General features: G+C 38.4%; 6 protein-coding genes across 6 annotated transcripts; 4 read left to right on the plus strand and 2 right to left on the minus strand.

The window, feature by feature from the left end:
- Positions 1-1,148: 1,148 nt before the first annotated feature.
- Positions 1,149-1,660, minus strand: GCK72_012500 (uncharacterized protein; the record flags this gene model as incomplete). The annotated part of the gene is made up of 3 exons (XM_053729165.1): positions 1,149-1,317; positions 1,360-1,421; positions 1,499-1,660. 3 exons carry the CDS (start codon positions 1,658-1,660, stop codon positions 1,149-1,151), a joined length of 393 nt encoding a protein of 130 aa, XP_053583937.1.
- A 2,349-nt stretch (positions 1,661-4,009) lies between these two features.
- Positions 4,010-7,680, plus strand: GCK72_012501 (uncharacterized protein; the record flags this gene model as incomplete). The annotated part of the gene is made up of 2 exons (XM_053729166.1): positions 4,010-4,082; positions 5,765-7,680. 2 exons carry the CDS (start codon positions 4,010-4,012, stop codon positions 7,678-7,680), a joined length of 1,989 nt encoding a protein of 662 aa, XP_053583938.1.
- Positions 7,681-11,276: 3,596 nt separating this feature from the next.
- Positions 11,277-14,428, minus strand: GCK72_012502 (uncharacterized protein; the record flags this gene model as incomplete). Its single annotated transcript, XM_053729167.1, has 7 exons — positions 11,277-11,517; positions 11,567-11,646; positions 11,699-11,852; positions 11,910-12,100; positions 12,150-13,919; positions 14,013-14,165; positions 14,291-14,428. The coding sequence occupies 7 exons, from the start codon at positions 14,426-14,428 to the stop codon at positions 11,277-11,279; spliced, it is 2,727 nt and encodes a 908-aa protein (XP_053583939.1).
- Positions 12,226-13,923, plus strand: GCK72_012503 (uncharacterized protein; the record flags this gene model as incomplete). The annotated part of the gene is made up of 1 exon (XM_053729168.1): positions 12,226-13,923. The coding sequence occupies one exon, from the start codon at positions 12,226-12,228 to the stop codon at positions 13,921-13,923; it is 1,698 nt and encodes a 565-aa protein (XP_053583940.1).
- Positions 14,429-18,241: 3,813 nt separating the features above from the next.
- Positions 18,242-18,718, plus strand: GCK72_012504 (uncharacterized protein; the record flags this gene model as incomplete). Its single annotated transcript, XM_053729169.1, has 1 exon — positions 18,242-18,718. One exon carries the CDS (start codon positions 18,242-18,244, stop codon positions 18,716-18,718), a length of 477 nt encoding a protein of 158 aa, XP_053583941.1.
- Positions 18,719-20,079: 1,361 nt separating this feature from the next.
- On the plus strand, positions 20,080-23,110 carry GCK72_012505 (uncharacterized protein; the record flags this gene model as incomplete). Its single annotated transcript, XM_053729170.1, has 7 exons — positions 20,080-20,147; positions 20,195-20,530; positions 21,190-21,289; positions 21,567-21,656; positions 22,093-22,374; positions 22,425-22,531; positions 22,870-23,110. 7 exons carry the CDS (start codon positions 20,080-20,082, stop codon positions 23,108-23,110), a joined length of 1,224 nt encoding a protein of 407 aa, XP_053583942.1.
- Between the last annotated feature and the right edge of the window lie 4,593 nt (positions 23,111-27,703).

The raw sequence follows: 27,703 nt of genomic DNA on the forward strand, positions 1-27,703 counted from the left end.
ATATATATATATATATATATATATATAATAGCTGCTTGCCTTGAAATTCTTCTGAAACAGCACATGTTTCAGTGATCTGAAATTTTTCAAAAGATGATTTTGTAAAATATAAGAACCGATGTAGACCTTTTTTTTAATTTTATACCGTTTCCGTTCGATCATAAGGTAAAACTGTTAACACTGGACTGTGATGATCGTATTTGTGACGATTTTGTTTCTTGACAAAAAAAAAGTTGCATCAGTGGCAGATATTCGAATATGTTTTTTGTTTTTGTTTGTTTTTGTAATGACTATTAATATTGTTTTTCAGATGTTCCTTCTGAAAGCTGGCAACTAATTTTTTACTATCCCTTCGTCCGAGGGATCTTCAAAACTGTGATAAATTGTATTATGGTTGCGAAACAGTGAAACAGTCCGGCACAGTTATTACAGCTACGCCCCACCGAAATTTCCTTGAAAATGTCTCTTTTTTCTGAGCCTCTCAATTTCGCACACAATTTTCTTCGGTTACGGTAGAGCGCTTGTAAAAAGGGTGGCGTGGGGTATCTTCTTACTGTTTCAATGCTGCCACAATATCAAGCTGTTGGCTGGTAACCAGGCTTGGTCGGAGTCGGAGAATCGGATAATCCGATTCTCCGATTCTCCGACTTTTTTCGGAGAAATTATCCGTCGGATAATTCTCCGACTTTTCATTTCGGAGAAATTCTCCGAAATTCTCCGATTCTCCGAAAAAAAACGTCGGAGAATTTCGGAGAATACCGGAGACGACGACACTCAAAACCCTGTTTTGGTTATATTTCTACTGGTAAACGCTTTTAATGTTGATAAAACATGTCTTAGAAAGGTGAATTCTGAAAAACGCAACAGAAAATCCGTTTTAGAAGCATTTTTGGGAACATTTTTGGATTCTCCGAAATTATCCGAAATTCTCCAATTCTCCGAGAAAAAAGTCTGAGAAAAAGTCGGATATCCGATTCTCCGACTTTCTTTTTCGGAGAAAATTTCGATTCTCCGATTCTCCGAAAATTTTTCTCCGACCAAGCCTGCTGGTAACCGAGATAGATCTGGAATATTTATTACGATTTACCTACTCCATTTTTTTTCAACACCCGGCTTTCTAAAATAAGAACCCCAAAATAAGAATATATTTAACTTCCATCCAAGTGATCCATTCTTCTAACATCAATTTGTTGTGGAATGGTAATAGCCAATGGAACAACTCCAAACTGTGCCATACACAACTCATTAATCATACTGTATTCACAACACATCGGGCACAATAAGTTCTCATCGACATTGAATATCCGGAAGCCGTATCTGAAAAAATGGGGATTGGTGAAGAAGATGTGGATACCTTACTTGGCAATAATTTGGAGCATCCTCAAATGATCAGATGGCATTCCGTGGATTTCGATGAAAATCTGAAGAATTGAAGATTACCTTCTGTTATTATAGGCTCATATTATGGTCTACTTGAAACAGAACAAAAATTTCTCACGTGACACACAAAATAGTCCTTTAAGAGCGGTTCCAGAGCAATAACCTCTCCTCCTTCAATATCAATTTTCAGCAACTCCACTTCTTTTCTTCCGAATTTTTCCAGCATTTGAGGGATTGTTATCTCGTTTGGAATCCTGCCAGCAAACAGTTCCCCATTCATTTTTGCATAGGAGTCCTTGGTCTGCTGGTTTTGTGGATCCTGCAATAGAAATCGTTTTGGGATTACGATAGGAGGAATGTGAAAAAGTGAATTCTGATTTATGAAAAAAATTATTTTTTTATTTTTGTCGTTATTTTATATTTTAGTAAACAGACTATCTAAAACCAAGCTATACCATTTTCTTGAAACATCAACGAAATTTCGTTTTCAGACGTGTGACTTATTTCATGTACCAAATGAAAAAGCTGGTAGTGTGAATGGAAAATTCTTAGCAATCCTGTCTAAATAAATAGATCGAATTTAGATTTTCTTCATGAATTTAAAACTAATGAGTCGAAATGAAATGATTTCAGTACTCATAAATTTTATATCAGTGCTTTTTAAACCATTTTGAAAAGAAAAGTATATTTTTTAGAAAAGTATAAAAAAATGTTTATGCGCCAGTGATGACACTTTCTTGTTAGCAAAACGATTTTTGCCACGTTCACAACTGATTTATTCTCCTCGTTTCAAATTATTTAGTTAATAAAACGAGATAGAAAGGGAAAAATTGAACGTGACAACATGAATCTCATCAAAAATTTGTTACTCTCTTCACTTTCGAAAAATTCGTTTCAAAAGAATGATTTTACCTGTTTCGAGGTCCTTAAAAAACTGGAACTGGTTTTTAATCACGTTTCCATAAGTGTTTATTTACAATACAGTATGTAGAGTCTTCGCATTACAATCACGTCTAGAGACAGTCACTAGACACAATGTTATGCAACAAACCTAAAAATTTCACTAATAGTCGGAAAATTACTGTTTCACTTCTCACATCAATTTTATGTTGCAATGAGCACGGTCTTCCAGCCTCGGAAGAAGAACTGCAAGAAAATTTTTGATCTACCCTCATGAAACGAAAATGTTTAGAAATTAGCGATGAGAGAAAGAAAGTGAGAAGAGATTGTTCAGGAATTGTTCTCCATCATTTCCGAAGAGATGAGAGAAAGAAAGTGAGAAGAGATTGTTCAGGAATTGTTCTCCATTATTTCCGAAGAGATGAGAGAAAGAGAGTAAGAAGAGATTGTTCAGGAATTGTTCTCCATCATCTCCGAAGAGATGAGAGAAAGAAAGTAAGAAGAGATTGTTCAGGAATTGTTCTCCATCATTTCCGAAGAGATGAGAGAAAGAAAGTAAGAAGAGATTGTTCAGGAATTGTTCTCCATCATTTCCGAAGAGATGAGAGAAAGAAAGTAAGAAGAGATTGTTCAGGAATTGTTCTCCATCATTTCCGAAGAGATGAGAGAAAGAAAGTAAGAAGAGATTGTTCAGGAATTGTTCTCCATCATTTCCGAAGAGATGAGAGAAAGAAAGTAAGAAGAGATTGTTCAGGAATTGTTCTCCATCATTTCCGAAGAGATGAGAGAAAGAAAGTAAGAAGAGATTGTTCAGGAATTGTTCTCCATCATTTCCGAAGAGATGAGAGAAAGAAAGTAAGAAGAGATTGTTCAGGAATTGTTCTCCATCATTTCCGAAGAGATGAGAGAAAGAAAGTAAGAAGAGATTGTTCAGGAATTGTTCTCCATCATTTCCGAAGAGATGAGAGAAAGAAAGTAAGAAGAGATTGTTCAGGAATTGTTCTCCATCATTTCCGAAGAGATGAGAGAAAGAAAGTAAGAAGAGATTGTTCAGGAATTGTTCTCCATCATTTCCGAAGAGATGAGAGAAAGAAAGTAAGAAGAGATTGTTCAGGAATTGTTCTCCATCATTTCCGAAGAGATGAGAGAAAGAAAGTAAGAAGAGATTGTTCAGGAATTGTTCTCCATCATTTCCGAAGAGATGAGAGAAAGAAAGTAAGAAGAGATTGTTCAGGAATTGTTCTCCATCATTTCCGAAGAGATGAGAGAAAGAAAGTAAGAAGAGATTGTTCAGGAATTGTTCTCCATCATTTCCGAAGAGATGAGAGAAAGAAAGTAAGAAGAGATTGTTCAGGAATTGTTCTCCATCATTTCCGAAGAGATGAGAGAAAGAAAGTAAGAAGAGATTGTTCAGGAATTGTTCTCCATCATTTCCGAAGAGATGAGAGAAAGAAAGTAAGAAGAGATTGTTCAGGAATTGTTCTCCATCATTTCCGAAGAGATGAGAGAAAGAAAGTAAGAAGAGATTGTTCAGGAATTGTTCTCCATCATTTCCGAAGAGATGAGAGAAAGAAAGTAAGAAGAGATTGTTCAGGAATTGTTCTCCATCATTTCCGAAGAGATGAGAGAAAGAAGTAAGAAGAGATTGTTCAGGAATTGTTCTCCATCATTTCCGAAGAGATGGAGAAAAGAAAGTAAGAAGAGATTGTAAGGGTTCCATCATCGAAGAATGGAGGAGAAAGAAGAAGAAGGATTGTTCAGGAATTGTTCTCCATCATTCCGAAGAGATGAGAGAAAAGAAAGTAAGAAGAGATGTCAGGAATTGTCTCATCGAAGAGATGAGGAAAGAAGTGTCGGAATTTTCTCCATCATTCCGAAGAGATGAGAGAAAGGAAATAAGAAGAGATTGTTCAGGAATTGTCTCCATCATTTCCGAAGAGAAGAGATGAAGGAAAGAAGAAGAGATTGTTCAGGAAATGTTCTCCATCATTCCGAAGAGATGAGAGAAAGGAAATAAGAAGAGATTGTTCAAGGAATTTGTTCTCCATCAGTTCCGAAGAGATGAAGAGAAAGAAAGATAAGAAGAGATTGTTCCAGGAATTGTTCTCCATCATTTCCGAAGAGATGAGAGAAAGAAAGTAAGAAGAGATTGTTCAGGAATTGTTCTCCATCATTTCCGAAGAGATGAGAGAAAGAAAGTAAGAAGAGATTGTTCAGGAATTGTTCTCCATCATTTCCGAAGAGATGAGAGAAAGAAAGTAAGAAGAGATTGTTCAGGAATTGTTCTCCATCATTTCCGAAGAGATGAGAGAAAGAAAGTAAGAAGAGATTGTTCAGGAATTGTTCTCCATCATTTCCGAAGAGATGAGAGAAAGAAAGTAAGAAGAGATTGTTCAGGAATTGTTCTCCATCATTTCCGAAGAGATGAGAGAAAGAAAGTAAGAAGAGATTGTTCAGGAATTGTTCTCCATCATTCCGAAGAGATGAGAGAAAGAAAGTAAGAAGAGATTGTTCAGGAATTGTTCTCCATCATTTCCGAAGAGATGAGAGAAAGAAAGTAAGAAGAGATTGTTCAGGAATTGTTCTCCATCATTTCCGAAGAGATGAGAGAAAGAAAGTAAGAAGAGATTGTTCAGGAATTGTTCTCCATCATTTCCGAAGAGATGAGAGAAAGAAAGTAAGAAGAGATTGTTCAGGAATTGTTCTCCATCATTCGAAGAGATGAGAGAAAGAAAGTAAGAAGAGATTGTTCAGGAATTGTTCTCCATCATTTCCGAAGAGATGAGAGAAAGAAAGTAAGAAGAGATTGTTCAGGAATTGTTCTCCATCATTTCCGAAGAGATGAGAGAAAGAAAGTAAGAAGAGATTGTTCAGGAATTGTTCTCCATCATTTCCGAAGAGATGAGAGAAAGAAAGTAAGAAGAGATTGTTCAGGAATTGTTCTCCATCATTTCCGAAGAGATGAGAGAAAGAAAGTAAGAAGAGATTGTTCAGGAATTGTTCTCCATCATTTCCGAAGAGATGAGAGAAAGAAGTAAGAAGAGATTGTTCAGGAATTGTTCTCCATCATTTCCGAAGAGATGAGAGAAAGAAAGTAAGAAGAGATTGTTCAGGAATTGTTCTCCATCATTTCCGAAGAGATGAGAGAAAGAAAGTAAGAAGAGATTGTTCAGGAATTGTTCTCCATCATTTCCGAAGAGATGAGAGAAAGAAAGTAAGAAGAGATTGTTCAGGAATTGTTCTCCATCATTTCCGAAGAGATGAGAGAAAGAAAGTAAGAAGAGATTGTTCAGGAATTGTTCTCCATTATCTCCGAAGAGATGAGAGAAAGAAAGTGAAAAGAGATTGTTCAGGAATTGTTCTCCATCATTTCCGAAGAGATGAGAGAAAGAAAGTAAGAAGAGATTGTTCAGGAATTGTTCTCCATCATCTCCGAAGAGATGAGAGAAAGAAAGTAAGAAGAGATTGTTCAGGAATTGTTCAGGAATTGTTCTCCATCATTTCCGAAGAGATGAGAGAAAGAAAGTAAGAAGAGATTGTTCAGGAATTGTTCTCCATCATCTCCGAAGAGATGAGAGAAAGAAAGTAAGAAGAGATTGTTCAGGAATTGTTCTCCATCATTTCCGAAGAGATGAGAGAAAGAAAGTGAAAAGAGATTGTTCAGGAATTGTTCTCCATCATTTCCGAAGAGATGAGAGAAAGAAAGTGAAAAGAGATTGTTCAGGAATTGTTCTCCATCATTTCCGAAGAGATGAGAGAAAGAAAGTAAGAAGAGATTGTTCAGGAATTGTTCTCCATCATTTCCGAAGAGATGAGAGAAAGAAAGTAAGAAGAGATTGTTCAGGAATTGTTCTCCATCATTTCCGAAGAGATGAGAGAAAGAAAGTAAGAAGAGATTGTTCAGGAATTGTTCTCCATTATCTCCGAAGAGATGAGAGAAAGAAAGTGAAAAGAGATTGTTCAGGAATTGTTCTCCATCATTTCCGAAGAGATGAGAGAAAGAAAGTAAGAAGAGATTGTTCAGGAATTGTTCTCCATCATCTCCGAAGAGATGAGAGAAAGAAAGTAAGAAGAGATTGTTCAGGAATTGTTCTCCATCATTTCCGAAGAGATGAGAGAAAGAAAGTAAGAAGAGATTGTTCAGGAATTGTTCTCCATTATCTCCGAAGAGATGAGAGAAAGAAAGTGAAAAGAGATTGTTCAGGAATTGTTCTCCATCATTTCCGAAGAGATGAGAGAAAGAAAGTAAGAAGAGATTGTTCAGGAATTGTTCTCCATCATTTCCGAAGAGATGAGAGAAAGAAAGTAAGAAGAGATTGTTCAGGAATTGTTCTCCATCATTTCCGAAGAGATGAGAGAAAGAAAGTAAGAAGAGATTGTTCAGGAATTGTTCTCCATTATCTCCGAAGAGATGAGAGAAAGAAAGTGAAAAGAGATTGTTCAGGAATTGTTCTCCATCATTTCCGAAGAGATGAGAGAAAGAAAGTAAGAAGAGATTGTTCAGGAATTGTTCTCCATCATTTCCGAAGAGATGAGAGAAAGAAAGTAAGAAGAGATTGTTCAGGAATTGTTCTCCATCATTTCCGAAGAGATAAGAGAAAGAAAGTAAGAAGAGATTGTTCAGGAATTGTTCTCCATCATTTCCGAAGAGATGAGAGAAAGAAAGTGAAAAGAGATTGTTCAGGAATTGTTCTCCATCATTTCCGAAGAGATGAGAGAAAGAAAGTGAAAAGAGATTGTTCAGGAATTGTTCTCCATCATTTCCGAAGAGATGAGAGAAAGAAAGTAAGAAGAGATTGTTCAGGAATTGTTCTCCATCATCTCCGAAGAGATGAGAGAAAGAAAGTAAGAAGAGATTGTTCAGGAATTGTTCTCCATCATTTCCGAAGAGATAAGAGAAAGAAAGTAAGAAGAGATTGTTCAGGAATTGTTCTCCATCATTTCCGAAGAGATGAGAGAAAGAAAGTGAAAAGAGATTGTTCAGGAATTGTTCTCCATCATTTCCGAAGAGATGAGAGAAAGAAAGTGAAAAGAGATTGTTCAGGAATTGTTCTCCATCATTTCCGAAGAGATGAGAGAAAGAAAGTGAAAAGAGATTGTTCAGGAATTGTTCTCCATCATTTCCGAAGAGATAAGAGAAAAAAAGTGAAAAGAGATTGTTCAGGAATTGTTCTCCATCATTTCCGAAGAGATGAGAAAAAGAAAGTAAGAAGAGATTGTTCAGGAATTGTTCTCCATCATTTCCGAAGAGATGAGAGAAAGAAAGTGAAAAGAGATTGTTCAGGAATTGTTCTCCATCATTTCCGAAGAGATGAGAGAAAGAAAGTGAAAAGAAATTGTTCAGGAATTGTTCTCCATCATTTCCGAAGAGATGAGAGAAAGAAAGTAAGAAGAGATTGAATGTATGTAGTCAAGAAAAAGAAGGGACCAAATGACATGACTAACAAGAGACTAACAAGACTAAAATTGAAATCTATAGTAGAGAAAGAGAAGTTAGATAAGAACTGACCTTTATTCACGAGTCTATAACTTTCGTTGCCAATCCCTCTGGTACCTTCCATTTAATGGCTCAGTTGTTGTGTTGTTGGCTGTGGCTAAAAACTTGTCAATTTTAATACAAAGTATTTCGATTAAAAGATAAAAGAGAGATGTAAATTTTATAAGAGAAACCGTCACTTGTAGGAAAAGTAGGACTAAATGTATGGGGTCAAGAAGGGACCAAATGAGAAACAAATTAAAACGACCTCCTTCTAGAGGAGGCATGACTAAGTATGACTGTGATCTGCCCTCTAGCAGTTATGGGCGGGGCCTAATGACTGGGTCAGGTCAGATTTCCCATGCAGATATGGGGTATGTGAAGAAGGCTAATGTCCGAAAAAGACAATGTGAGAATTAGATGACATGTCTACATTGGATGATGACATGTGTTGTTTGTTTAAACTACTGAGATCAATAAAAAGTGTTTAAAGACGAATGAACTCTTAAGAAGACTACTGTAACTATTGTAATTAAAATCCCTACACAAACTGTCCTGTTTCCACCAGAACTCTTCCTTTCTAGCCGTCTCGTTCCATATTCTTCCATCTGGTCCATCAGGTAGTTGGCGTGTTGTTGATGGTTGTGGCTGAAAACTGGTCTATTTAAACTACAGAAAATGTTTTCGAATAGAAAAGTTGATAGTAAGAGGAATAGTCACCGAGTTTTCGAATGCAAAGAATGACTGAATTAGGAGAGTATGTGAACAATAGAAGGGGGTAAAAGTTTTAAAGCAAACGAGAGACAAATAAGAACCACTGGGATGAAGGAATTATGACTGAAAACTGATCTTCAAACAGTTATGCAAAGGCGGCGAGGTCAAATGACTGGGTCATGTCAGATTTCCCATGGAGATATGGGGTACGTGTAGAAAGACAAATGACCGAAAAAGACAATGTGTGAATTATATGACATGTTTACATTGGATGATGACATTTGCTGTTTGTTTAATCTACCGCTTCAGAAATCAAAAAATAGGGAAACGGGTGGAATGACTATGACAGTAATGAGCTAAGAAGGGAATTAAGATCATCGATTATACTAAATTTTAAGTGTAGAAAGTGGGGTTGTGGCAAGAGTATATAGATCAAGGAGAGCGGCAGAAGATTCGATAAGTAGGTTGGAATTGGACCCGCAGATAAACAGATATCATTAAAAATTTACGTTTTGAAAAGAAAATCAGAAAACGAGTTGCTCAGTTAGAAGTCGTCGAAAATTTTTAGATTTATTTCCCTACTGAGAAAAAAAACTTTATTTGAAAATTAAGAACTCGAGGAAAACACAATGGGCCTATTCACAAAGTAGCAAAAAACCAAATATCTATTCTTGCTAGTAGTGAAAATTAGTTGTTTGCTTTCTACAAAGGTTCATAAGCAAGAAGATAGGGAGGGCAAATGTTAGGAAGAGAAGAGAAATTACAATTACAAAAACGGAGCTCTGGATTTAATATTCAAGCCCACCAACATTTGATACCAGTTGGTTCACGTCGCCTTACGGGGACTAAACCTCATTCTGAACACTACTCTTTTGGGTGCTACGGTAGATTAAAATTGACCCGGAAACAACACGTTTGGAATCTTCTCTTTTTTCTGAATCCGATGATAGGAAAAAATCTTTGACGACCTGACATGGGTTCGAACCAACTAACTATAGTCAACGTTGCTTAACTCGCCAGAACGGACGCGACGACGCACCACCCTGAACTACACAGGTGAACCGCTGTGGATCCTATATGTGATCGCGCGGTGGCGTATATGCAGCTAGAAAGAATCAGGGTTGTGTCCTATATGTGTCCATATGGATCCACGCGCGGTCGGCCGAAAAGCGTGTGGCGCATATGGATCGTATATGGATAGCACTTCAGCATTAATTCTACCAACCGTATTTGGTTGATTATTCTGTATGAAACACTAGAAAGGTCTAATTCATTGTTGTGATTGTTATGTAATGCTATAATGTTGTTTTACTTTTCCTTTTTCAACTTGTTCACTTTCCATTTCTCGGACTTGTACATTTTCTTCGTTTTTTCTCAAAGTTCTTCATTTTTTAACAGATAATGGCAATATTTCGTGAAAAATTGAAAACCACACAGGATTTCATATAAAAATAAAAAATTAGATTGGCGGTTATAAAACAATTTTTGATGCTCGAGCTTTTCTTTGAACTCTGAAAGAAAAATTATACCCGTCGATGAAATTCGAAGTCTTGTATTTTGACTTTACTTCGGTATGACAACTGCTTATTTTCTTACCTTTAAATCCACCTGAAAAATATGATTTCTTATCATACCGAAGTTAAGAAAAACACAAGAATCGAACTTCTCACCATAAAGTAAAACTCAAAGTTACTTGAGAAAACGACAAGTTTTCTATTGAAAAAAGAAATTTCCGCAAATTTAAATATTTTTATTTTTACTTTTGAAGTTTGCCATTATCTGTTTTCAGCAAAAATAATTAAGAAATTCGCTGAAAAACTTCGAGAAACGAAGAAAATGGGACCGGACTTGTAAAAAATAATGTCGCGTAGATTTACGGTAAACAACACGCCCACGTGTAATTCCGGAGCGTCGTTGCGGCGGCCGGCCGCTAGGCTCAAAAATGGACCATATATGGAACGTATATGGATGCTATATGGATGCACGCGCGGCCAGTACAAGGAAAAGACGACATCACATATACGCCACACGCGCGGTCCACGTTTCATTTGGGGACACATATAGGACGCTATATGCACACTTTCACATATAGGATCCATCGCGGTTCACCTGTGTATGCGGCCAAGAGGATGCGCCGACCGGAGCGAGGTTAGATAAGACGACGCTTTGCCGACCGTCTCTCCCCTTTTTCCTCTGTTGACTCTCACATGCTTTATCAGTGTTTCTGACTCAGAAGACGTCATTTTGAGATATTAGAAAAAAGTTCTGGAACCCCCAAATCTAAGGGGTTTCTATTAATATTGGACGCACTGTAGTAAAGATCATCTAATCCGAAATCATCTCTTTACTGACTCCGTTTTGACACTACCAGAGTTTCAGACTCCTGAATATCTGAATAAGAAATAAAAGAGACCAAGAATAAAATAATAGTCTCTATATTTGAATTCCGATAAAAAAGACTATACAATAAAAGCATTAAACGATAAAAACACTTAACGTGCCGGTAATCAATGTAAACTATTTACAAGAACAAATGAGGGAATTACTAAGGTTATATAACTTGGAAAACAATTAATCTAGTAACCAGTTTGTCTGGTTTCTCAACCTATACGGACAATACTGCGAACAGAAATCCTGTAATGCTATCAGAATTAAAATTACTATTCGGCTAGGGATCGGGAAAAAGAAAAGAAAATAGATATGGCGTGAAAGGAGATCATGGGACAGAGAATAGAAACTGAGAACTCATTTGAAACGGAGAATTCAAAGAAAACAAAGAAAAAAAAGGATTATGCTATACAAATGTCTAGAAATTGTTGGGTGTCCTGCGAGTGCGGCGTCTCTGTCTTGGTGGGAGCAGGCCGGTTTCCCTGGCCTCTCGTCTGTGGTATGTTGTGGCAATTTCTATCCACTGCTGCTGCCCCACGTCGTTCAGATGACTTCTGAAATCATCGACAAACGGTTGACTTTCAAGTGTTCTTCGCACTGTCTCCTGGGAACCCAATTTTTCCTTGACAGTTGTATACCGTTCCCTACTCCCTTCGAATCTGAAACAAAATGATTCCATTAAATTATAATTCACTCGAAAGCACTTACTTGGTACAATAGATGATGAGTCTCAAGAGATTTGTGGCATTCAGCCCATGCCAGAAGAATGGCTGCGACTGAGTCGACTTCTGAATTTATGGCAAATAAAACAAAACATCTTAGTTAAATAGAATTACGTACAAGTGTATCAATTTTCCACTTTGCCATCCAATTCTCCATGTTGACAACTGCTCTCATCCTTTCGGCATTTTCATCGTATGAATAGAATTTTTGGAAGTATATATCCTCCCCATAGGGCATTCGACTGGTGGAAATCCGTTCGATGTGAACTCCGCTGAAAGAATAGAAACATTATATGCTTTGCTCAATTTAATTGAGAATACAAACTCACAGTTTTCTAGCTTCCGCCACAATGTAGGAAGTATCGCTTTCGTTTCTCAAATTGACATTTACCAGCGTGAATTCGACTGGTTCCAGAGCAGTTCTCAAAATAGACCATTCGCTCATGTTATCAAGGTAGCTGGTGGCGACCTCTACCGTGTCTTCGCTTTCTGCCTCGATTTCTTCAGTTCTCGGAATCTTCTGGAAGAAAAAATGTCAGAAAAAATTTTACCTAAATTTCATCACTCACTCTTCGTACTTCGCTTGGTGAAACGAGCGGTCTTCTTCTCTCTGTTCTGGGTGGGGCGTCAGGAGATGGTCCGACAATGATCAACGAATCGGAAACTCGTGTCGTGACATCTGATGAAGCGGTTGGCGCTTGTCTCTCCAAAAGACTTCGGAGCATCCTTCCAGCTGACGTTTCCGAGCGATCAGATGTCGTTGATCTCCCAAGTTGTTCCATTGTTGCGGGTGATCCGGGGGCAGAGACAGAGGTCGGAACATGGGCTGTCAATGATTCAACACCCTGTGGAGTCTCAACCGACATCGCTGCTGGCGCTTGTCTCTCCAAAAGACTTCGGAGCATCCTTCCAGCTGACGTTTCCGAGCGATCAGATGTCGTTGATCTCCCAAGTTGTTCCATTGTTGCGGGTGATCCGGGGGCAGAGACAGAGGTCGGAACATGGGCTGTCAATGATTCAACACCCTGTGGAGTCTCAACCGACATCGCTGCTGGCGCTTGTCTCTCCAAAAGACTTCGGAGCATCCTTCCAGCTGACGTTTCCGAGCGATCAGATGTCGTTGATCTCCCAAGTTGTTCCATTGTTGCGGGTGATCCGGGGGCAGAGACAGAGGTCGGAACATGGGCTGTCAATGGTTCAACACCCTGTGGAGTCTCAACCGACATCGCTGCTGGCGCTTGTCTCTCCAAAAGACTTCGGAGCATCCTTCCAGCTGACGTTTCCGAGCGATCAGATGTCGTTGATCTCCCAAGTTGTTCCATTGTTGCGGGTGATCCGGGGGCAGAGACAGAGGTCGGAACATGGGCTGTCAATGGTTCAACATCCTGTGGAGTCTCAACCGACATCGCTGCTGGCGCTTGTCTCTCCAAAAGACTTCGGAGCATCCTTCCAGCTGACGTTTCCGGGCGATCAGATGTCGTTGATCTCCCAAGTTGTTCCATTGTTGCGGGTGATCCGGGGGCAGAGACAGAGGTCGGAACATGGGCTGTCAATGGTTCAACACCCTGTGGAGTCTCAACCGACATCGCTGCTGGCGCTTGTCTCTCCAAAAGACTTCGGAGCATCCTTCCAGCTGACGTTTCCGAGCGATCAGACGTCGTTGATCTCCCAAGTTGTTCCATTGTTGCGGGTGATCCGGGGGCAGAGACAGAGGTCGGAACATGGGCTGTCAATGGTTCAACATCCTGTGGAGTCTCAACCGACATCGCTGCTGGCGCTTGTCTCTCCAAAAGACTTCGGAGCATCCTTCCAGCTGACGTTTCCGAGCGATCAGACGTCGTTGATCTCCCAAGTTGTTCCATTGTTGCGGGTGATCCGGGGGCAGAGACAGAGGTCGGAACATGGGCTGTCAATGGTTCAACATCCTGTGGAGTCTCAACCGACATCGCTGCTGGCGCTTGTCTCTCCAAAAGACTTCGGAGCATCCTTCCAGCTGACGTTTCCGAGCGATCAGACGTCGTTGATCTCCCAAGTTGTTCCATTGTTGCGGGTGATCCGGGGGCAGAGACAGAGGTCGGAACATGGGCTGTCAATGGTTCAACACCCTGTGGAGTCTCAACCGACATCGCTGCTGGCGCTTGTCTCTCCAAAAGACTTCGGAGCATCCTTCCAGCTGACGTTTCCGGGCGATCAGATGTCGTTGATCTCCCAAGTTGTTCCATTGTTGCGGGTGATCCGGGGGCAGAGACAGAGGTCGGAACATGGGCTGTCAATGGTTCAACACCCTGTGGAGTCTCAACCGACATCGCTGCTGCTCCAGACGCTGATGATGAAGCTGTCTGAAAAATTTAAGGCGAGTTCTCAGAAGTGATGAGTCTCTTGTTCTAATTTCGGCAACTTCTAAAGGGACAGTGATAGTTTGAAGTGTTTACCTCTAGACCGTTCTCTTCTGTTGCTCCTCCCATCAGTCCGTTCAGCGATGTTCTGTCGTTTTCGTTTCTCGACTGATATTGTGGATCATGAGACGACGGGGATGATGAACGAGGGGTCTCTTCTGAATTGGGAGTCGACGATTCAGGTGCAGCCTGAAATAATCAATAACTTTCAAAAAATAACCAAAGCGTAAGAGAGCAATGTTTATTTCAGTAGCTCTATGAGTATTTTCAAACAGTGAGAGCTCTTCCTGTATTTTTTAAAAGTGGATACTTACTGGGTTGATATTCACAGTGGCAGCTACACTGATGTTGATAATAGTTAGGATTTGGTGAATTGTTTCAGTCCCAAGGTTGAAAACATTCATGTTCTTTTGATGGGTGCCACTTTTTACCCTGGAACGAAGAAGAGTCATATTAAATAAATATTGAAGGCAACATAGAAAAGAGACAGTGGGTCAAAAGTAAAAATATTTTGGGAATGGTAAAGAAAAGAAATAATCAAAATGGAATGCAAGCAACCATATACTTATGAACAAAATCAATCAAACAACATAAAATAATTGGGTTTATTCTTTATACCAGTGAGTCATTCATCTGATAAATCATGAATTTACTGATAGAAAATGAAAATAAATATCAGAAGAGTGTGCTTTAATCCTCTACAGTCGTTGTCCTTTGTCAATAGTCGGTGCAATCAACGTTCTGTATTCACTCTCCGATTTTCAGGCTTCAGAATCTTTGTTTCCAGCAACGGCATCAAATTGCGGACTGCATCCATATACTCTTGAAACAAAAATTGAAGAATTTCAATGGAAAATCATAGGTTACTTCTTGCCTCCATAATGTAGCCGTTCTAGTCGGATACGTCGAGAAGCTCAGCATCCGCACCACAACGATTTCAAAGTGCTCAGAACATCGCGGCCTCGCATTGAATACCCATCTTCACTTATATTCACAAAACGTCTCTTCAATTTTCTGAAATCACACGGTGATTTTCTTTCTTTCGGCTTTCTCAACTGCCTAGCTCTCCTCTAGCTCTTAGAAAAAGCTCTTCGAAACGTACAGTACCGCTGAAATTATCTGAAAATTTAAAATTAGGTTGAATGCGATTTTATGTCCAAATCGCAGTTTTTCAAGAAAATTTTGTGTGAAAACCAAAGTGGATTTCAACATAATTGCAAATTAGGTCATCAGTCAATTTGTGGGATTCTGGAGAACTGGTTAGTCATGGCATCGAGGATTGGGAAACAGTTCGTGACAGCGAGTGAAGGGGAGCGATGAGCTTTGGTGGGAACAGAGTGCAGAATTCTGGAATCAATTAATTATTGGTGATACTCATATTTTTTAATCTCACTGCTAATAGCGTCACAATGTTGCTTCACAGCCACCGACGTTGAAATCTTCACAAGTTCGGAATCACTCTTTTTTGAACGACATTCGATCGGAATCCCATTATGACGAGTTGGTTTATCGAGAAACGATTCCTCTTTGACTTCTTAGTATTTTAAGGAATTTTGCCCATTTAAAAACAATAATCCACGTCATCTACAGATTGTTGAATGAAGACAGCATATGTGATGGCAGGGAGAATAATGAACAGACACGCTCAAACCACTGATTGCACTAACACCATTATCATCGTCTCTATCTTGTTCGATCCCTTCGCCAGAGGCAGCCTTTTAAATCTCACGTTTGCTAAGCTTTTCAATATTCTTCATTTGTTTCAACCTGACGGGCTTGTCAGTGTATTTTTTGGAGAACATCCACACGAATGTTTTCAACGACAATTTCCAAAAGCAGTCGATATGCTTAACGGACTTTGGTTGTTAGATCGGTTGCCAACTGTCTATCGAAGACTGGCGGGAAGCTTCTGAAATATAACTATTTAATTTTTAATGCTAAATACTGATAACTTACTCTATCTGAAACCGAATCCAAGTCATGCTAAAATGGACTGGAATCAAATAACACTTTCATACAGTCGTCGGAGTTCTCATTTAGCGTTGACGTCAGAATCATAGTCATCAGGGATAGCTCTTTCTCAACGATATCAATAATCATTTCATTAAGAAAACATTTCTTCGCTGTGTTGAGAATGAATCATCGATTGCTGAAAATAATCCATTGATTTTCCGCGTCTATTTTTGTACTATTCCTACCCAGTGGCGATTTCTCCTGCACAGTGAATTAAAAGTGGAGGCATTCTTGAATCAAAACTCGCGTATAGTAATAACGGAAGGGCGAGCCGCCGGAAAATCATTGAGACTCTAGATAGCCGGTTAAAAAATGTTATCAGCACTTGTCTCGACATTGTCATAACAAATAAGTAGTCAAAGCAACATGGAAAACAGATAGTGGATGAAAAAACATGAAAAATCAAAAGAGAAAGGGGGTGAAAACGGGGACAGATTCAAATAGGACGTGGAGGGTATGAGGGAAGAAACATCTGCCCCTCGCTTCTGTGCACAATCGATAGGCTGCAGGGGTCCATTGGTGTGTATGTGTGTGTGTGCATAAAATGTTGACGTCATAATATGTGAAGATCGTCAACGTGTTAATGATGTCATCAACAAGAAGAGGAAGATCGATAGTATAGATAGTGTCCAGTGTGAAAGACACATCTTATTGTTAACACAGGTCAGAATACTCGACTTTTGTTACTAAATACTGGAAACTTACACTTTCTGAAGTCAAATCTAACTAAAGTGCTGGCCAGGTCTACTAGATTCAAATATCAATTTCATGTGATCATCGGACTTCTTATTTAGAGCTGACGTCTGAATCATATTCATCACGGATAACATCTTCTCAATTATAGCATCAGGATTAGAAATCATTTCTCCGCTTTATTGAGATAGAATAATTGATTGACGTCCGACATTCAAAAGAGCGTCTGGCGGAAAGCTTACAGAGAAACTGAAATTTACAAAATCAGGGTAATGACGCTAATTTCGTGGGTTTTTTACCTTAAGACACTCTTCTAGACTACTTTTCCAGCTCCTTCTGTCAAGAAGTTGATGTAATATTTCAGAATTTGGCACGTCGCTTCATTAATGCTGAAAAAAAAAATTATTTTCATTGTTCCTTTTTGTATTTTTCCTACCTTTGATAACCTGTTTAACAATATTCTCAGCACTTGTCTCGACTTAGTCATAAGAAATAGGTAGTGAAAGGAACATGGAAAACATAGAGTGGATAAAAATAAATCAAAAAAGAAAACGGGTGAAAACGGGGGCAGATTCAAATAGGACGTGGAGGGTATGAGGGAAGAAACATTTGAGTTCTGACCCCCCGTCCCTCCCTTCTGTACACAATCGATGCATCTACAGGGTGAAGAAGGCCACTGGTGTGTATGTGTGTGCGTGTGCATTTTTGTTGTGACGTCAGGAATATGTGAAGATCGTTATCGTGTTCGTGAGGTCAGTAACAGAAAAAGAGGAGGACATTTGACCTGTGTTAAGATGTGCCTTTCACACTCAATACTATTGATTCTCTTCTTTTGTGTTGATGATCTCAAAAACACCTTGACGATCTTCACATATTTATGACGTCGAAACCAAAGTACATACACACATATACACCAGTGGACCCCTCCAGCCTGTGGATGTATCGATTGTGCACAAAAGGGAGGGACGGGGGTCAGAACGCAAATGTTTCCATCTTTACCCTATTTCTCTTTTAGTTTTACAATATCCCCTGATTTGCCCAAACCAAAAATGTATATTTCCGATTTTAAAATCATAAAAACGCGTATTTTCTCACACTCCCTCATATCCCCGTTTTCTCTCTTTTTTGCAGATTTTATTTTCGAAAACACAAACTAATTTCCGTTAATTTCAGGTAGTGCCCGATGAATTCGGTCGATGTGAGACCTCCCAATCAACCAAAAACACAGTGCAAACAGGTTTGAAACAGCACGAAAGTAACATTTTTTATACTTGAAAATTTCAGAATTAAGAAAAAATCGTGGTCGAATACGAGGTGTTTTTCCTATTGGTGAATCAAGGCTAGGGATATGGAATCTATCAAAATGTTCCATGTTTTGAGAATGAAACATGTGTTGAGAATATAACCAGAGTCGAAGAAGTGACGTGTCAAGTTCTGGACTTTTACACCAACTTCTTGATAGAAGGAGCTGGAAAAAGTATGTTGTATGAAGCAAGATTGCGATGCTACGTATAATCATCACTGCTTGTGGTATCCCATGAGTTTAACAAAATCGAAACATGTCGAAATGCAAGAACGTGAGTCTTCCGGAAAACATGGGATCCGAGAAGATGATCGAAGTAAAAATCGATATGGAAGAAGAAGAACCATTAGGAGCAACTTCGAACGATAAATTGGTCATCACGAAGATTCAGAGTGAAACTATTTCCGAAGGGAAATTGAGAGTCGATAATCAAGTGAAAAAAGTTAATGCCGTTGATTGCAAAGATGCCAACGACTACTTTCGCGCCATCCAATATGCGGCTCCGCTTGCCCGTATTCTAGTTAATCGTGACGAGAAGAAAGCAGAAGAGCTGGAGGTGCGTGTCCATATTCCAAAAGACAGTGCCAAGATCATTCAACCCCGTGAGGGATATGTCTATGAGATGACGACATTGGTTTGGGTGCAAAACGGACCGAAGCTCGGATTGGGAATCAAGCATTTCCGGAACCAAGTGCTCGCTTCGCGTATCGATCCAGGATCGTTAGAGAAGTGATATCAATCCTGCAATCGAATGATATCATTGAGAAGATGTTATCCGTGATGAATATGATTCAGACGTCAGCTCTAAATAAGAAGTCCGATGATCACATGAAATTGATATTTGAATCTAGTAGACCTGGCCAGCACTTTAGTTAGATTTGACTTCAAAAAGTGTAAGTTTCCAGTATGTAGTAACAAAAGTCGAGTATTTATATTTCAGAACCTTCTTGCATATAATGTCTTCATTCAGCATATTGTAGCTGACGTGGATCATGGGTTACTTGAAATGATAATCAAGTTATTGATCAAGTTAATTTATCAGCACGATGTTTTTGAAGGAGTGAGTACCTCATAATACAAAGAAGTCAAAGAAGGACTGTTTCTCGACAAACCAGCTCGTCAAAATGGGATTTCGAGCGAATGTCGTTCAAAAAAGAGTATTTCTGAACTCGTGAAGATTTTCTCTATTTAACGTCTGTGGCTATGAAGTATTATTTTGATGCTACAAGTAATCATCAAGGAATCCGTGACATCAGAAGTCGCGTTGTCCCCCATGATTTTAGACGTGGTATCTTTTAATCTTGCTGAAAATGCTCATCAAAAGATCATTCGTCTCGCCGGCAATACAGCGAGGAAGTTAAAAATTATTTCTGATCAATGCCATACAATGAAGAAAAACCTGCATTACGTACACTACTTGTGATATCTCAAGAGTTTAATAAACTGAAGCAGTCGGCAGACCTTTAGGTAACCTTCAAGAAAAATGTGCAACATTGAATTCTAGCGCTGCTTAACAATAATAAAAATGCATGGAATTTCAACCCTCCCGGTTAGTAGCAATTAGTTGTGGCTTGAGGGCTGTTGAATAGCGCAAAAACTTACGACGACTAGATGCTCAGCAGCGCTAAAAGTTGAACATTACAAATTTTCTCATTTTTCAGGAGCCATCCGACAATCTTCCAGCGGAATTTGAGGAATCCACGACGAAGACAAAGTTGGTGGAATTGATAGAAAAAGCGGAGACACCCAGATGGAAACAAGACTACTCATCGATTTTCGAACCGAAATAGCGAGAAGACGAGGGACAAGACAAGAGAAAACGGACGACAGATGAAGAACTTGTTCACAGAAGGAGCTGGAAAAAGTAGTCTAGAAGAGTGTCTTCAGGTGGGAATAGTCCTAAATTAGGACCATTATCCTAACTTTTTGGATTTCAGTTTCTTTGTGATCTTCCCGCCGAACAGATTTTCAATGAATATGAATGATTTGTTTATGACGAAGGGACTGGCCGCTTATTCGACAACCGGGAAAGAGAGTCAAAGGGAGTTATATTATTTCAATAATACGCAGAAGTGCGTAAAGTCCTGAAATCAAATGATTAAAATATTATTTGAATCCAATCGACTTTCAAAACATTTCAATCGGATTTGGCTTCATATTGCGTAAGTTTCCAGTATTTAGAATCAAAAATCGAGTTTTTGTACTTTAGAACGTTCACGCAAGCCACTATAATCACACATCTGCTGAAATCCGAAGCCGAGCAATTCAAAACATATGTTATTGAGATATCCACTCGTGTTAATGCACAAACCTCTGGTTCCACTGTTTTAAATGCTATTCAAACCGAATATGAGCAAAAATTTCGAGTCATCTCTGACGTCCTCAACTTTTTGATGAGAAAACGAAATTCACAATCATTTTTGGATAGCTTGGATTCGAAACCGAAAAGTGTTGGCGGTGAAAAACCAGCGATCACGTCCAGTCGAGTAGGATTCGCGTTTTTATTCGAATTGGTCACTTGCTGGATTAAACTATGCAGATCCTTGTCACCAACAACTTCCATTTGATAACATGATATCGGAGTAGATGAGTTTCGTCATTTCTCAACAGCGAAAACTCTCAAAAAGTGCCTTCGGCACGCTCGCTTTAATTTTACAAGACCAGACTACTCATCGATTTTCGAACCGAAATAGCGAGAAGACGAGGGACAAGACAAGAAAAAACGGACGACAGATGAAGAACTTGTTCACATAAGAAGCTGGAAAGGATAGTCTAGAAGAGTGTCTTCGGGTGGGAAGATTCCGAAATCAGCACCATTATCCTAACTTTCTGAATTTCAGTTTCTAGACAATGTTAAAGGATCCAAGATGAAGAGCATATTGATTGTCATAGCTAGGCCATGAACTTCAATATTCACTTTCTTCGCCACAATCATTCTCCCAATCGAATTTAAAAGAGTCTCGAAACACTTGAGTTTCGAGTACTCCGTGCTGCCGTTCTCGTATCCAATGCAAAGTCGACTCAATCGAAGTTTCGGCTTCATCAAAACATATCGCAGCTGATATTTGAATCTGTTCCCATCTTCACCCGATTTTTCTTTTGGTTTTTCTGTTTCTTTTATCCACTATCTGTTTTCTATGTTGCTTTCAATATTAATTTCTTGTGACTCTTCTTCGTTCTATGTTTCAACTAGTACGTTTTTAGGTATACAATGTTCTACGTCACAAACAACGGGAATGGGACAATCAATCAAAACCTTCAAATAATACAAATAAACGGCGATGTCACCGTCAATGTTTATCCGGTAAGCTTTTTAAAAATACTGAAATAGCCTCTCACTGTTTGACTTATAACTTTGTTGAGAACCAAATTCTAATAAAAATGAATGCTATGAATAATCGGGGCACATGACCATGGTTCCACGTAGGCATTGCTACACATCTTTTTATTTCCAATTTGCCTACTCGTTTTTAGCAACCTAGCACATATCCCTTTTATGAAAAATTATATTTTCAAAAATAGAGTAAAAAATATGTTTTAAAAAACTTTTCAAATCGAGAAACAATTTATCATATTTTCAGCATCCCCAGCAAAGCCAACCCACCGCGGCTCCTCCACACGGTGACTCAACTGCATCGACTGATACGCGTGGACCTACTTCAGATGTTATGGTGAGATATTCAAATTCTTCTACTGTGGTTTTAGAATTAAAATAACTGTAATTCTAGACTGGAACCCACCCGCGAGACGTCTCGTTCACAGCCATTCCATTTGGATTCGATATTAGATCAGAATTGACTGGAATTACCAGTAATGAAACGCAAGAATCAATGCGAAAACCACCTGAAATTCCTGATAATCAGTTAAGAACTGGGTAGCCGAATGAGAAAGAAGTGAAGGAACTCGTTTTTGCGTCTCAAAATGTTCTGGAAAGTGCTCAGGTAATAATTTCTCTCTTTTCATAGTGTGGTTTGTTTCCATGGAAAAATCCAATAATTTAATTTTGAAAAAAGCGAATTTAAAAGTTTTCAGTTTATTTTCTGTCACGAGATTCATCAATCATTCGGGATTTTAAATGAAAACAACAAAAATTCAGTTTTTTTTCAGATTGGAGAACAAGGAACCGATGGGATTGTGAACGCGCTGAAAAATGAGGAGGGACCGGCATGTTCCAGTGGAAGCACCGACACTTGCAGCAACAATGTGAAGCCCATTGGAAACATTCAATCTTTGAATCACTCAACAATCGTGCCTGAAAAATCTTCAACAAATGCTCAATTCTCAAATTACTCAACTACTTCAACTGACCCAACAAGAGGAGTTTCAGTGGTCCAGGGCTCCAGGAAGCGAGTGTTTCCAGACGGACAATGGAATTCGTCGTTCAGTCATGTAAGTTTATTAATATTTTCTTTATTTCTACTTAAATTGATTATTTTCAGAAAAGAAATTATTATGCGACGACTAATTGCTTCTGGTTTGCCCTTGTCAACGTGGAATTAAAGTCACCAAATGACGAATCATATCTTCGAGCCGAAGCTCGTCGCCTGTAAGTCTAAATTTAAGATTTTTTGAAAATTTTCATATAATTTTCAGGAATATCACTTTCTCGGACATCAGTTCGATCCGTATGCCATGTGGAAGCGACCGTTTCATCCAACTTTTCACGGTTTTTGGCAAGGAACACAAGCGGCGATTAAGCGCGGAAAGGGTCAAGGAAGATTAATGGAAAAGTTGTTGGAGCATCGAGCATCTCGTGAATGACAAGGCGACTCCGTTCTTCTGGGGATCAATTCAAGAAAAACAAGTATTCCGACTGATCTTGTGCGCATCGAAGTAAGTTATTCTAGTTTTTCAGCAATAAATCACCACTCTCCTTCATTTCAGATTTTCCAACGATGAAAAGGACACGTCGCAATTGGGCGGAGTCCTTGCGAACATCGGGCGGCTTCTATCCATGAGTCGGTTCCTACAAGATGACAAATTCAAGGATTACTTCAAGATGAAATTGAACGATGAAGGACGTCGTGAATGGGATAAACTGATGGAATGGATCGATTCGTCTGATGACCAAAGAGTTGAGAACGACAGAAATGCTGCTGGACCATCAATGAGATATCAGAATTAGCGGTATCTCATGTTCTCCCTTCTGGCGCCTGTGATATACATTTCTATTGACATCATTTAATTTGTTATGTTCGTCTCTATTGTTGTGACTTAATTCTTTACCCCATTCTCTTTCTGGTTTTGCTTCTTTTTTTAAAAATTCAAGCTCCCTCAGGACTTAATCACTTCTCATTTTTACCGTTTTCATCAAGAATATAGCTTATTGCTTCCCCATTAATTTATCTGTAATCTATAGATTGTGAGAATAATGTTGGTGCGTTTTGTCATGAGATTCTAATTGTCTCACTCTCTCGAATATTTTCTCATGTTGTTCTAACATTTTCTCCTTCCCATTCTATAATATATCTCAAATTTTTCTTTCCAACCCCATACAAATCATTATTATTCCAAAACTGAAATTGTAGAAAGTTATCCCATAGTTTTATAGTACCCATTGTCATATTTAATCCCGTACATAGTCTCATCTAGATAGTAATTGCATTTTACTTGCGATTATTGCCGACACGTTTGTTTTATAGTATTTTAAATTTGTTTTAAGTAAAGAATGTTTCATCCAATTTTTGGTATGTTTCCTTTCTTTTTCAGATATTCAGGGGTCTAGTGTATCACTGTTAGTTGAAAATGGCTTAGAGTGACTCGAAGTCAGTGATCGAGTTGGAGGACATATAACTGTTCAGGTGGCACTAGTACCCGAGAGTTGTCAACTACAGAAAAGAAACATCAGATTTAATCTATATCCTTCACAAGTTTCGGAAATTATAGAGCAATCAGTGACATTGTAATGTACGCTTAAAGTTGGTAGCTTTCAAACGAAAACTACTGTCCAGCGGCTTCTATAATAGAGTGTGCGCCTCTATTTTTCAAAGCGTTTTTCAGGGTGAGCCTCTATTAGAGGGCACTTCTAATAAAGATGTGCTTCCGTTACAGTTTTAACAGAAATTGATGTTCTTAGATCCATTTCCACCCCTCCTCCTCAATTTTTCTTCCCGGAGACCCCCCTCTCTTTGTTATTGACTCTCGGTAGATCAAACAAACAGCAGATGTTATCATCCAATGTAGACATGTCAACTAATTCACACATTGTCGTTTTCGGTCATTTGTCTTCTACACATACTCCATATCTCCATGAGAAATCTGACCTGACCCAGTTATCTGGAACCGCCCCCTGCCCAATTGCTAGTGGCCCAGTATTCAGTCATACTTCCCTCATCCCAGTGGTTCTAATTTGTCTCTCATTTGCTCCTGGAACAATTCCCCTTGTATTGATCACATTTACTTGTTATTCAGGCATTCTTTCATTTCGAAAATTCATTGACTACTCCTCTTATCATTAATTCTTTAATTCGAAACAATTTCCGTACATTAAATTGACAAGTTTTCAGCCACAACCATCTACAACTCTACTGGATGGACGTTACACAGTAGTTGAGAACAATATGGAACGATGGGACTAGGAATGGGGAACTTGTGAAAACAGGTCAGTTTGTTTAGGGGATTTAATTATAATAGTTATAGTAGTCTTTTGAAGAGTTCATTTTTCCCTAACCCTTGTTATTGACTCCCGGTAGATTAAACAAACAGCAGATGTCATCATCAACTAATTCACACGTTGTCTATTTCGGTCTTTTGTTTTCTACACATACTTCATATCTCCATGAGAAATCTGACCTGACCCAGTCATTAGGCCCCGCCCATAACTGCTAGAGGGCAGATCACAGTCATACTTAGTCATGCCTCATCTCGGCCTAGAAAAAGGTCGTTTTAATTTGTCTCATTTGGTCCCTTTCTTGTATTGACCACATCATTTTGATACAAATGACTGTTTCACATATATTATTTAAATCCCTCCATTATCTTTCATTCGAAATAATTTCTGCATTTATAATAATTGACAAGTTTCTAGACCAACTCCGCCCATCTACAGCAAATCCACACAACAGTCGATCAACCACAGTACCAGAGCGATTGACGAGAAAATGGAACAAGGTGGCAATAAATTGGGGCCTCGTGATAGGTGAGTTCTCTAACCCCTCCTTCTCATGTTAAGGATTTCAATTACAGTCTTATTTCAATTTAACCTAACCCTTGTTATTAATTCCCAATAGAGCTAGCAAACAACGGATGGCATAACCAAAAGTAAACATGTCAACTAATTAACACATTGTATCTGTCTCGGTTTATTGTTCAGGTCATCCTTCTTAACATAATAACACCTGCGTCATATCTCTTTGGGAAATCTCACCTGACCTAGTCATTAGGCCCCGCCCCTTCCGCATAACAGCTAGTAGACCAGTATTTAGTCATACTTACCTCATCCCAATAGTTCTAGTTTGTCTTTCATATGCTCTAGAAATGTTTGACCCTTGTATTTTTCACATACACTCCTAGTTCAGTAATTCTTCCTATTTGAAAAATCATACGGCTATTCCTCTTATTATCAACTATTTTATTCGGCATAACTTCTGTATTCTTCCTGTATTCTTCTGTATGGAGAACAACTCTCTTACTTTCTCTCATCTCATTAGGAGGTGATGGAGAACAACTCTCTTACTTTCTCTCATCTCAATAGGAGGTGATGGAGAACAACTCTCTTACTTTCTCTCATCTCAATAGGAGGTGATGGAGAACAACTTTTTTACTTTCTCTCATCTCAATAGGAGGTGATGGAGAACAACTCCTTTATTTTCCTCTCTTTTTCTCATTATTTTCTTTCTCTCATCTCAATAGGAGGTGATGGAGAACAACTCCTTTATTTTTATCTTATTTTCTCATTATTTTCTTTCTCTCACCTCAATAGGAGGTGATGGAGAACAACTCCTTTATTTTTATCTTATTTTCTCATCATTTTCTTTCTCTCACCTCAATAGGAGGTGATGGAGAACAACTCCTTTATTTTTATCTTATTTTCTCATCATTTTCTTTCTCTCACCTCAATAGGAGGTGATGGAGAACAACTCCTTTATTTTTATCTTATTTTCTCATTATTTTCTTTCTCTCACCTCAATAGGAGGTGATGGAGAACAACTCCTTTATTTTTATCTTATTTTCTCATCATTTTCTTTCTCTCACCTCAATAGGAGGTGATGGAGAACAACTCCTTTATTTTCCTCTTTTTTTCTCATTATTTTCTTTCTCTCATCTCAATAGGAGGTGATGGAGAACAACTCCTTTATTTTTATCTTATTTTCTCATCATTTTCTTTCTCTCACCTCAATAGGAGGTGATGGAGAACAACTCCTTTATTTTTATCTTATTTTCTCATCATTTTCTTTCTCTCACCTCAATAGGAGGTGATGGAGAACAACTCCTTTATTTTTATCTTATTTTCTCATCATTTTCTTTCTCTCACCTCAATAGGAGGTGATGGAGAACAACTCCTTTATTTTCCTCTTTTTTTCTCATTATTTTCTTTCTCTCACCTCAATAGGAGGTGATGGAGAACAACTCCTTTATTTTTATCTTATTTTCTCATCATTTTCTTTCTCTCACCTCAATAGGAGGTGATGGAGAACAACTCCTTTATTTTCCTCTTTTTTTCTCATTATTTTCTTTCTCTCACCTCAATAGGAGGTGATGGAGAACAACTCCTTTATTTTCCTCTTTTTTTCTCATTATTTTCTTTCTCTCACCTCAATAGGAGGTGATGGAGAACAACTCCTTTATTTTTATCTTATTTTCTCATTATTTTCTTTCTCTCATCTCAATAGGAGGTGATGGAGAACAACTCCTTTATTTTTATCTTATTTTCTCATCATTTTCTTTCTCTCACCTCAATAGGAGGTGATGGAGAACAACTCCTTTATTTTTATCTTATTTTCTCATCATTTTCTTTCTCTCACCTCAATAGGAGGTGATGGAGAACAACTCCTTTATTTTCCTCTTTTTTCTCATTATTTTCTTTCTCTCACCTCAATAGGAGGTGATGGAGAACAACTCCTTTATTTTTATCTTATTTTCTCATCATTTTCTTTCTCTCATCTCAATAGGAGGTGATGGAGAACAACTCCTTTATTTTCCTCTTTTTTCTCATTATTTTCTTTCTCTCACCTCAATAGGAGGTGATGGAGAACAACTCCTTTATTTTATCTTATTTTCTCATCATTTTCTTTCTCTCACCTCAATAGGAGGTGATGGAGAACAACTCCTTTATTTTCCTCTCTTTTTCTCATTATTTTCTTTCTCTCACCTCAATAGGAGGTGATGGAGAACAACTCCTTTATTTTCCTCTTTTTTTCTCATTATTTTCTTTCTCTCACCTCAATAGGAGGTGATGGAGAACAACTCCATTATTTTCCTCTCTTTTTCTCATTATTTTTTTCTCTCACCTCAATAGGAGGTGATGGAGAACAACTCCTTTATTTTTATCTTATTTTCTCATCATTTTCTTTCTCTCACCTCAATAGGAGGTGATGGAGAACAACTCCTTTATTTTCCTCTTTTTTTCTCATTATTTTCTTTCTCTCACCTCAATAGGAGGTGATGGAGAACAACTCCTTTATTTTATCTTATTTTCTCATTATTTTCTTTCTCTCATCTCAATAGGAGGTGATGGAGAACAACTCCTTTATTTTTATCTTATTTTCTCATCATTTTC

This window comes from Caenorhabditis remanei, chromosome IV (genome assembly GCF_010183535.1).
Source record: "Caenorhabditis remanei strain PX506 chromosome IV, whole genome shotgun sequence".
Classification (NCBI taxonomy): domain Eukaryota; kingdom Metazoa; phylum Nematoda; class Chromadorea; order Rhabditida; family Rhabditidae; genus Caenorhabditis; species Caenorhabditis remanei.